This window comes from Parus major, chromosome 7 (genome assembly GCF_001522545.3).
Source record: "Parus major isolate Abel chromosome 7, Parus_major1.1, whole genome shotgun sequence".
NCBI classification, from domain to species: Eukaryota; Metazoa; Chordata; class Aves; order Passeriformes; family Paridae; genus Parus; species Parus major.
In genome coordinates, this window is record NC_031776.1 from 15,917,838 (window position 1) to 15,929,267 (window position 11,430).

At 46.5% G+C, this 11,430-nt stretch overlaps 2 protein-coding genes across 3 annotated transcripts; both read right to left on the reverse strand.

The window, feature by feature from the left end:
- Positions 1 to 1,871: 1,871 nt before the first annotated feature.
- HOXD9 (homeobox D9) lies at positions 1,872 to 5,801 on the reverse strand. Of its 2 annotated transcripts, XM_015633968.3 has the most exons (3): positions 5,598 to 5,801; positions 3,583 to 4,233; positions 1,872 to 3,018 (listed from the first exon to the last, which is right to left on the reverse strand). In XM_015633968.3, the coding sequence occupies exons 1-3, from the start codon at positions 5,599 to 5,601 to the stop codon at positions 2,777 to 2,779; spliced, it is 897 nt and encodes a 298-aa protein (XP_015489454.1). In that variant the 5' UTR covers positions 5,602 to 5,801; the 3' UTR covers positions 1,872 to 2,776. The 2 variants fall into 2 exon arrangements, with proteins under 2 accessions (XP_015489454.1, XP_015489453.1); XM_015633967.1 differs by lacking the exon at positions 5,598 to 5,801 and having other exon boundaries at positions 3,583 to 4,530.
- A 1,936-nt stretch (positions 5,802 to 7,737) lies between these two features.
- On the reverse strand, positions 7,738 to 10,868 carry HOXD10 (homeobox D10). The gene is made up of 2 exons (XM_015633970.3): positions 10,033 to 10,868; positions 7,738 to 8,638 (listed from the first exon to the last, which is right to left on the reverse strand). The coding sequence occupies exons 1-2, from the start codon at positions 10,772 to 10,774 to the stop codon at positions 8,361 to 8,363; spliced, it is 1,020 nt and encodes a 339-aa protein (XP_015489456.1). The 5' UTR covers positions 10,775 to 10,868; the 3' UTR covers positions 7,738 to 8,360.
- Between the last annotated feature and the right edge of the window lie 562 nt (positions 10,869 to 11,430).

Below are 11,430 nucleotides of genomic sequence, written 5' to 3' on the forward strand. Positions count from 1 at the left end.
CCCCCCCCGTTAAGTTTACAGTGCCATTTTCTTAGCACATTTCGGTAACCTTCTTTTATTTTTTTGCCAGAGCTATAATTAACTGCATACAAAGAATGTGCCTCGTTTACACATGGCAGCCAGGAAAGAAGCCTGAGCTTTGAAGACGACTGCTATCGCGTTTTCGATCATGTTTCCCCACATATTACACCACGAAATCTCCATGTGTGGTAGTTTTAGAGTTATACGTTTTTGTATTGAAGATGTTATTTTGTTTGCCCGTGCTTTTATGTATTTATGGATTGATTTATGTAAACGAAAGTAAAGATGAATCTTTGTTCACCCTCTCCTTCATCGCACATGCCTGTGAATTATTCGATATAATGCGTGTGCACGAGACTGTGCATATGTGGAAACATATATTAACACAACCAATGGGTAGGAATTAAATTACTCTGTTTGACACTAGAAGTAACTTCCATAGATGAACTGTGTTTCATCGATCGAGATGTTTGCTTTTCTTTCTGCCATTTTGAAATAAATGCACGTTATATTAAAAACAGGTAAACAAAAGGAAAAATACATATACAAGGTAAAATGTGTCAATCTGCCAGATATAAAATATTAAAAAGATGGTGTGGACTTGGTGAAAATTTCTTAACAGAGCCTCTGCTGGAATCAACACAATGCAGTTATGTGTACAAGAATATTGTTTATGTGTTGTTACAGATCACCCCTCTCTGTGCGTATTTGCGAAAATATTGAGGTTGGCATCATATTGCAGTAGAATATCCAATAAAATACATTTGAACAAATAAGCGGACTTTGTAAAATCTCTGTTTCTTGACCTTCAGGTCTTTTTTCAGTCTGTTGCCTTGGCCCAACGCTGACATACGGAAATTTATAGTCCAAGGTTTTAAGACCTAGTTTGTCTGCATTTTTTTGCCTTTTTTTCCCCCTAACAAACATAAACATCAAAATAAGGTGCTTTCAAAGAAAAGTGCCATAGCATATCGTAAACTCATTAGGTCCAGACGTCTAGCCATCTCAATGGTTTTATTATACCATGGTTCTTCCTGTTTTAAAAGAATTATAGGTATCTTCTCGACAATGGATGGGAAGCAATGCAACACCTTTTCCTGGCAGTGCATGCTTTTGCTTTCTTTTTCTTCCTTTTTTTTTTTTTTTTTTCCAGAGGTAAAAAACATTCAACACCAGGTCTCTCAGCTCTCCCCTTAATCTTGAATTAACCGAACTGCTCGTAAATATTTACGGGTCCTTCATTTTAATGGTTGCTCTTTAAACAAAGCATTTTTTACAATGAACTTCATCTCAATTATCTTGATAAAGTCATGTGTGTTTATAAATGCAGAAGGCATGAGGCGCGTTGCTAAATGAGCTCTCGCCAACAAAGCCGAACGAACGTTTGGCAGCAGCCGTGTCCCCTCCAGAGCTTCCAGCCTCCCAGTTACAGAAAGCAGAGGTTAGAAGCGACCCACCAGGAAAAAAAACCCTGGGAATAAGAGCCACGTTTAACCGAATAGGCGTCATTGTGTTTCTTTGGCTCCTGAGGACTGGTGTGGAAGTATTTCCTAACCGATCCCAAGGGATCGCTGATGTTTGAGGGAGCGCTGGTACCTGAGGCCCGGGCACGGCGGCTGGCGCACCTACCCGGCCTCTCCGCACAGACCTCTGGCAGCAGATGTGGCTCAGAGAGGCGGGAGAAGGTGCCAGAGGTGCTGCTGGCCGGCAGCTCGGCCGGCCTTTCCCCCCGGCCCGGACGCGCTCGGCCCGCGGGAGCTGCGCGGGGGCTGCGCGGGGGCTGCGCGGAAGGGCCGGCGGCGCAGGGGACATCGCGAGGGACGCACAGATTTCTCCTCTCACCGCAGCGCTGTCGTTCGGTCACGGCAGACTTTATTGTGTAATAACTGACAACAATTACAACAGGTCCGCAGTGCGAGACACGGAGCGGTTAATTAATACAACAGTCACCGGGGGCAGGGACGGCAGCGAGCCGGGGCACCGGGAGGCGTTAGGCCTATGGCGAGCGGCTCCAAGGATGAGACAACCTCCTAACAGTGCACTAAAGGGGGGGGGAAGCAGCTCGTGGCCTCTCTGTGGCATCTACTGCGAAGGATTCAGACCTAGAAAGCAGAAGTTTGGGGAAAGATTTCCTCTTAGTAGGTCGTGGACAGCACAGCAGCCCCCATTGATTTAAGCGATTGCAATTTAATATATATTTTATTACCGTAATTATAATTAATTTCCTTACCTTCATTTTGGCAAAATAACTATCTAGTCTACATCACTTTTAAGAAACAAGTCGAACATTTAACATCAGATAGAGTTCCCAAAGCTAACGTGCACTCACAATATTGTCAGCTAAATGGTCTGGGAAGGAGAAGGGGAGTATCAAGAGACTCTGAAAAACACGTTGTCGAGCAAGACAAAATTTCCCAAAATACCTGACACAGACCACGTTTCACTTCTACGAAAAAAAAAAAAAAAAAAAGGCGCGATCGATTTAAAGTCCCTGGGGTGGAGTGGCCCAGGAGGAACGTATGGGGAACTAAGGGGTGCAGAGGAAGAATAAAACCAAAGTAAGAAAAGGAAAAATAATAATAAAAAAAAAAAGAAGACAAACCGAACCCCCAAAAAACCCACACAACCAAATAAAAACAAGCAGCCACAACCCAAAACCAAAAGGACCCCCAACAACCAAAAACCCACACTCCCCCTATAAAAATCCAAACTCAAAACTAAATCAATAGTCCCCAGCTACGTTTCCACCCCTGCGTTAGTCTCCTTTATTGCCTTTCTCCTTGTTCATCTTTTTCATTTTCATTCTTCTGTTCTGAAACCAGATTTTGACCTGTCTCTCTGTGAGGTTTAAAATCCTAGCTACTTCGTAACGGCGGTCTCGGGTGAGGTACATGTTAAACAGAAATTCCTTTTCCAGTTCCAGAGTTTGATACTTTGTGTAGGGACAACGCTTTTTCCTCGTTGAACGAGCGTGGATCCAGTTTGCTGCAGGGTTATCTGGAAGAAGGGGGGGGGGGAGAGAAAGGTCGTTAAATTAATTTAACGAAGGATGGACTGTTTTCACAACTTTGGAGGAATTATCATAAAAGCCTTAATGCCCCAGTCTGTTTACTGTACAAATGATGTCTTGATGGTAGGTGGTTATGTGGAGTCTTTTATGGGTGCTTGTTGCTGCTTGCGCTGGGGTAGGCGTCTAGACGTTTTTATAGGTTAGTAAAACTATCAGTTTTGCACATTCGAGCCTTACAGGTTTCGGCAATAAATCAAAGGGGCTATTTCTTTCTTTCTTTCTCTCTCGCTTTCTTCCTTCCTTCCTTCCTTGCTTGCTTGCTTCCTTTCATATTTTCCTTCCTTCCTTCTCTCCTTCTCTCTTTCTTTCTTTCTTTTTCTCCCCTTCTCTCTCCGCCCCTATTCCTGTGTCTATTCCTCTCTGTCTCCCCCACTCCCCATTTTGTTTTGATTGTCTTTTTCTTTTATTTTCTTTTTCTTGTCTTTCTTTTTTTGGTGTTTTTTGGGTTGGTTTTTTTTTGTTTTGGTTTGGTTTTTTTTGTTTTTACTTACTTGGGTCAAGTTGCTGCTGCTTCTCCTCTTTCAGATCGCTGCTCGGGCTGGGGTTGTGGCTGCAGGCGGCGGGGTCCTTGGAGCTGCCGGCAGGCGCTTTCTCCCGGGACTCCTGGAGGAAGGAGCTGCACGTGTACTCGGGCACACCGATCCCCTGGGACTCCCGAGACGAGGAGCACTCAGTCCTTTTGGAGGAGGAGGAAGAGGAGGAGGAAGACGAGGAGGCGGCTGCTCCCGTCTCCGGCTTTATCCCGTAGTGGCGCCCGTTGGAGGAGCCGGAGCTGGACGCGGAGCCGCCGCTGCTGCTGCCTCCGCTGCCTCCGCTGCCTCCGCTGCCTCCGCTGCCTCCGCTGCCTCCGCCGCCGCCGCCGCCGCCCGGGAAGCCCGGGAAGGGCTCGATCCAGGAGCGCACGTAGCGGCCAGCGTCGGCTGCCCCTAAGTGGGGCTGGTGCATGTAGGGGTGGTAGATCCCGGTCATTGCCGCAGGCGGCTGATGGTGAACAGTGGACCAGGAGGTGGAAAACACGGTGGATTTTGGTGCAAAGCTACAAGAGGAAAAATCTGAACTCTCTGCAACACCTGATGGCCTGGAGGTCGCACTGTGACCTCCCTGGACGAATCTACTCCCATAAACTTCTTCGCTTTCATGGCCTATGAGAGAATCGACATAATAGTTACTTATGGTGCCACTAGACGACATTTTAGGCTCCCCTCTTAGTCATATAAAAGGTTACACTGTTAACTGTATATGATACCCTCCCGGAGAACAATCGTAGTATTTTGCAGACTGCAACCCTCAACCATTGGTTGCGGAGCCCACGTGATCATATTTACCAATACTGCGAGTAAATCAATCCGCTAAACTGGGGCTGCTGTGATTAAAAAAAAAATCATCATCAACAACGGCCCCGCACGGCGTGCCGCACCGCCTGCGCCCCCGCACCGCGCCGGGGCCGCCCGCCCTGCCCTGCCCTGCCCTGCCCGCCCTGCGAGCCCCACTGCCCGCCCTGCCCGTGCTGTCCTGCCCGTGCTGTCCTGCCCGTGCTGTCCTGCCCTCCCTGCTCGCCTGCCTGCCCTTCTTGCCCGCCTGCCTGCCCTGCCTGCCCGGGGAGCGGCGGGCGTGGCCGCGCTGGCAGCCCACGGCCGAGGCGGGTGCGGACTATTTCTTCACCTTCTTTGAGCGATTTCTGCCATTCATTTCTTAATCAATGAGTGGCAGGGTGTTTAAATAAATCCAACAGCCTTGGCTTGCTAATCACACTCCAAGCTGCTGAGGGAACCCGCTGGGAAAGGGGGATTCTTGCCTGTAAAAACAAACCATCGCAAGCTGGGACTGTAACGACTTCTCATAAAACAGGAAAATGTTACAGTAAAAGCACATTGCGGTACTTCCATATTTCAGAGGGTGTGCGGGTATTATTATCGCTCCCCCCACCCCGGGACAGAAAGTTTCCACGGAAAGGATATACTTTTAAAAAGAGATGCCCATTGTGTTGTTTTAAAACAGGTGGAAGACCTCTGTAATGATTTTATGCCTTTCAATAAAAATTTTATGAGGTGTATTTGATTATAGATTAATGTGTCCCTAATAAAATGGACGGATGGAAACAGCAAAGCCTGTGTCTCCGAGCACAACTGACGTGTGGCTGAACACACGCTCCTCTATCTGCGGAATTTTGGGGCTGCACAGCCTTAGCACGGCCCCCGCGAAGGTGTGCGGTGCTGCCCGGGAGGGCAGAGGCAGCGCGGAGGAGGCGGCCTGGCCCCGCAGCTGCCAGCGCAGGCGGACAGGCTCCGGCCCGCCGAGGGCAAGGGGCTGCCGCTGACCCCAGCTCGCAGGCAGAGCCGTCTCCTCCGCCCCTAGTTCAGGGGGAGCCACGTTCAATGCCTACGTGAGATTTTTCTTTGCCCGCTTTGCTTTCTTTTCCATGCCTTCCCTCCCCACCCTTCCCTCCCGGCCTGGTTTTTGTTGCCCGAGCCAAGCGATGCCCCGTTAGGATTGAAAAGTGGATTACCCATGGTCTTCTGCCCACGCCTGCTTCCCCGGGCGAGGGACCGTGGCTGTGCCGGGATCTGGAGGAAACGCAGAGAGTTAGTGGCGAGCCCGCAGCACAGCCCGCAGCACAGCCCGCCGGGGCCACGGACAGCAGCGCTGGGAAAACACTTCCTACTCGCGGGCCGTTATGAGGAAGGGACTGAAATTCCTGTTTATTTAATGATTTATTGCTCTCCTAGGTTGTTTTCTTCCCTTTTTTTCTTTTTCTTTTTTTTTTTTTTTTTTTCCTTAACCTTTTTTTTTTTTTTTTTTTTTTTTTTTTTTTGTCATTTGACTTAAGCATTTTTTTCTGCGATTTCATAATTTTTGTTACATTGTTCTCTAGAAGCAGGGTTTGTGGTATGGAGGAGAATTGTCCCTCGCTTCAAACAGATATAAATTGCTAAAGCAGGCAGATTAGAGTGAGCCTCCTTTTTACATACGTTGAACTCTTGGTATGGAGCCAGCTATTTACTTCCCACTGCCGAAACTTCTCTGGTGGTGTAGCGAGTATGGTTGAAAGAAAAGAATGTATGAAATATTTAAGGAGTTGAGGTTGTTTTGTTGTTTTGGGGGTTCTGGGGTTGGGTTTTTTTGGGGGTTAGGTTTTGGTTTTGTTTTTTTTTTTTTTTTGAGCATCGTTTTGCTATTTGTTTTCGAAACTGGAGCAAGCACAAAATACCTAGGTGCTTGTGGCTCTCCCAGCTCCAAAATGATGATGCCTCGGTTTGAGGAATATATAGCCTCTTCCCTATTAGTAAATGTGCACATGAGGAAGGACTGGCTTAAATTAAATATCAGCGACGAAAGAGCAAACAGAATGCCACTAACAGCATTGTGAGCAGTATCTGTCACCAAGTCGCACAATATTGGCACTATCTTGAGTTTAATTTCTTGATTTAGAAACAGCTTAGGGGAGAAATGGGCGTTGATTGTGAGCAAACTGGTTTCCCAGCGCGAACAGTAGCCACGCTACTTCTCCAGTGTTTGAAGGTGAAAGTATGCCCAAGTATTTGCACTTCAATTTGAAGTCATGTTCATTTGCAAGCTATTTGCAGTTCTGCTTAGTATATCTGCTCACACGGGCATTGCCCCGCTCTCAGCACACATGCTCTGCCTCAGCTTCCAGCGCAGAGCCCTGCTAATACCATTTTTCAGCTATGTACAGAAAGGGTTAAGAGTCGTGAACGTCATTAGCTGGATGTGTGCTACTAAAATGGAATTGCGAGAAATAAAACGATCTCTGAGCAAACAGAAACGGTGCAGGGTGACAAAAGTAGGTCTGAAGAGACTGGTGTACTTTTGTAAGCATGACTGGGAGGGTTTTTGCTCAAAAAAAGCCAGCCTCGCCAGATGCTGGGAATATTTTGAGGGAATATTTTTTCCACCACGGTCTTCTGAAAGCTGTTGAGCCGACCGAAAATCGAGCTCCTTAACATTTACTTATGCCCAGCTTTGCGTTTATTATGGAGGTTTTTTGTTGGTTTTTCCTTCTTTATTTTAGCGAGTAAAAACACGAAAGCAAAGTCTGCACATTGTAAGCAAGCAGTGAGTGATATTTTTTAAATCAATGTACAAACGTCAAATAAAATGACACACATATTCCTGACAGCTTGTAGTAGAAAGATATTTTTATCACTTACCATTTACGAGTTGTACAAGTTGATTGGATGAGGATGTCCAGTTTAAGTCATAATATTTTACAACTTTTTTTATCCATTCTCTTTTTTTTTGTTTTGGTTTGGTTTTGGGGGTTTTTGTTGTTGTTTGGTTTTTTGTTTTTTGTGGGGTTTTTTGCATTCAGTTTGTCAGACTGCGAATATCACACAACATTTTATCAATTAATCAGTTGTTTACAGACACATTTATAAATTAATTAGGTTTACATCATTTCCCGGCCCAGTCTCCACCCCACCCCTTCGGAAAAAAAAAAAAAAAAAAAAAGAAAGGGGGGGGGAAAAAAATGGAGGAAAAGAAAGAAAGAGTGCCAGGAGGACATACACAAAGACCAGAATATGGTAAAAAAGGTACACCAGTCCAAAAAGTTGCTGATAGAGAAAGATCAGGAGACCAACCTGCATCTGTGCTTCAAACATTTGTAGAAAACCAAAGGAACCGCAGTAGTTTACAGAGTTTATTGCATTATACATGCAAACAGAACATGCACAAGAAGGACAATTTGCTGCTGAACGACTACTATTCCACATATGCACCACAAGGAAATGTCTACAATGGAGAAGAAGGAGATATTCCATTTTACGAAGGACAATCTCTAAGTTCATCTGAGAGGATAGTTACATTATAATGTGCTTCTCTTTCCCCCCGCCCCCACAGTTTCCCCCCGCTCTTTTTCTGAAAGTATTGAATGTACTCAAAATGTTATGGCCCGTGTAACAGCCCCACATAAATACCATTTTGTTAGTAAAAACATGAAAAAGTCACATTGCTTGGATGTTCGACAGTTCCAATAAGTTAAGACCAAATGATAATATTCAATAATAGTTACCCTGCATTACGATGAGAACAAAAATAAATTACACGTGCTAGGTTTTATATATACTCATCATAGTAATACATATTCACTTGCAGCGCTAAAAGAAGGACGAAGAGTCACATTCTATCAGAAAACAAAACAAAACAAAACAAAACTGGAAAATGCCGGGTTTTGCCAGAGTCTCTCCTGCCTTTATCAAGTGGTGGTGCTGTGCCCATTCCTCACTGGTGCCCCCCCCGGGGTTAGGGTTTAAGAGAAGGTCAGATTAGCGGTCAGTTCCCGGATTCGGTTCTCCCTGCTCATCTTCTTGAGCTTCATTCTGCGGTTTTGAAACCAAATCTTGACCTGCCTGTCAGTGAGGTTTACGCTCTTACTGATCTCTAGACGGCGCTCTCGAGTGAGATACATATTGAATAAGAACTCTTTCTCTAATTCCAGTGTTTGGTGTTTAGTATAAGGACACCTCTTCTTTCTGCCACTCTTTGCAGTTAGCCAATTGCTTGTTGGAGTATCAGACTTGATTTCCTCTATCAAAATCAAAGAAGAAGAAAAAAAAAAATCAAAAATACCTCAGACTGTTAGCGTGTACCCTTGGCCATGACCCCTCCTCTGCAGTGTCTGGCAGATATGGTGGATGTGGGCATTAAACACCGCTCGGGTGAGGTGTGGGCTCGGTGAGGGGACCTGGGCTCGCCTGTCCCCAGCACGGCACCCTGCCCTGCGGCCACCCCGCTCTCCTGCTCCTGCCAGTAAGGCTCTCTCAAGTTTTCGGCCGGCGTTTAACATTTCAACAATATTTAACCTGCCATCCGCCCCACGGACACATCTTAGCGGGTCTAGCCTCGCCATGGCCGACTCGGGCTCCCACGACAATTGCCACGAAAATATTCCAATTAGAAAATAGTCTCGCACTGTAATTTGAAGCAGCATCCCCACACACATCAGCTGAATCACGCAAGCACACCTATAAACAGATACAGACATTTCCCAGACAAAATGATATACAAGAAATTACGACCCCCTGTCTTGGATTTTTTTTTTTTTTTCCATTTTCCTTTTAGGTTTTCTTTTCCCCACCAGAAATAAATCTACCCCACATGGAGCTAGACCTGAGCTACTAAACAAAATTCAGATAAAGAAATTTTCAAAGCACACACAAGGTAAAAATCGACCTAGAGGTTGCAAAGTACATTTTGATAGCAGAAAAATTCTCATTTTGGGATTCTTCGATACACGCCGTTCAAAAGAAAGGCGTTAGTGCACTTTAAAAAGGAAAATAAAATCAGAGTGCCACCATTTTCAGCTTTCAAAAGCATTTCAAAATACTGGTGCACTTTTGGAGACCAACCCAAGGTTATCTAAAGCACCACTTTGAAATATTCCACCCTTGGACCAGGCAGATAGCGGGTGCTGCTTTCATTGTGCATTTCTTTCCAACTTTACCCAGCCTGGTAGCACCTATTCCTCACCTATTTTAAGAGGATCGTAATTAACTTTAAATGCAATCAAACCGCAGTAAGGCTCGGTAGAAAAAAAAAAAAAAAAAAAAAAAAAAAAAGGCGAAATACTTTCGAGAGAAAAGTTGAGCTGCTCGTATTTTACAACCTCCAGACCTGCTTTTTTTTAGAGGTATGGGGCTGCTTTTGGCTGCTGCAGTGCATTACGGAGCACACGGCTATATTCCCCGCATCACAGAGGCTGTCTGCGTGCACGGGAGAGGCAGATCTCTACGGAAAATCTTTGGACCGTTTTGTGTCGCATTTTTGCCTGCCAAAATCTTCAGAGAGACAGCACCTGCAGCCCGATACTCCTTAGCATTAAATGTGATGGCTGTGATGCTCGTTAGTATATTCGAGCGTGCTTTATGGTGCTGGCGTGTTGGAGTTACACCACGGCACGGCTTAAACTCGGTAATACAGACCTTTACTCTCCTTCTCCTGGACTTCTGGGCTGGACACGGAGCCTTCGGGCAGACAGCTCCGCTCCTCTTGCAACGTGGACTTGGGCTCGGGACTTTCCACTTGAGAGACTTTAGCGGTGCTGTCTTGGTTGTTCGGGCTTTCATTCATTTTCTTTTCCAGCTGAAGTTGAGCAGATATCTGCGGTTTGGAGCTGCCGCGAGGGTTTAACTGTAACATTACAGTTGAACTCGTTTCAGGGCTATTATTGTACTCTTGGGTTTTCCCAGTGGCGTAGGTCTGGCTCAGTCTAAAATATCCTGGGACGGGAACCTCGGGGTTCTCAATGGGGCATGATTCAGACACCAGCCTCTGGTAGGAAGGGACGTCTGCAGAAATGAGTTTGGATCTCTTATCGGAATACATGCAGCAATTGCTTTCTTCTTTAATATTTGTAGTGAAGGAACAAGTGGGGACCTGCTGTGTAACAGGTTGCTCTATTCGACAAGATCTGTTCGGGTCTGTCCAAGTGTCTACTTGAGGTATATAAGGATGTACATTCATACCCATATTTTGGTGATTAACTTCTCTCTTAGCCAGAGACGGAAGGAGTCCACAGGTTTGCATCCCATACGTCCCAATGTCTGTGCTAGGTGGCATATACATGCTGGCGCTGTTGGAGTAGAAACTGTCACTCCTGCACGCACTGATGAGAGAATCTACTAAAAAAGTATTAGCGGCAGGAGAGCTGTTGGGAAAGGACATTTTGGGGCGGAATTTGAGGAAGAGAGATTGTGTCCTTTGTAGGCTGACATCTCTAGGAAAACATTCCCGTGTAATTGCGGATGCCTCCGCGCGACCACATGACAGGCGGGCCAATGGCAGCGCCCGCCGCCCCGCGCGCCGCCGCCCCGCCGCTGACGCGCCCCGCCGCGCCGCCCCGCCGCGCCCCGCCGCGGTCAACAGCGCCCCCTGCGCCGCCGCGCGGGCACCGCACCGCCCCGCGCCCGCGCTGCGGCACCGCGCCGCCGAGCCGCCCCCCGGCGGGCCTCCGCGCCCGCGGAACACCCGCGCCCGCCCGCCGCCGCTCCCCCGAAAGCCCCGCCGCTGACAAGTGCGGGGACAAAAGGTTGCGGGATTTATTAATGCGTATTAAGGAGAATCAGGGGCGATCAATAAAACCCTCATCTGCATTCTCGGGCTACTCGGTAATTTTCTTGCTTCTGAAGCTTTTTCAAGAGTTATACCCTCTGTTGCCGCGCACGGGAAGATATTTTATTAACAAATCAATCGAGACTTTGTAAAGGATAAGATTAATAGTTAAGATTTAGCATAATGGCGTTCGCGTTATGAATTATTGAAAATTATACTATTGATTTTTTTCCTAGCTGCTAACCGAGAAGGTCAATTTTTGTTTTAAC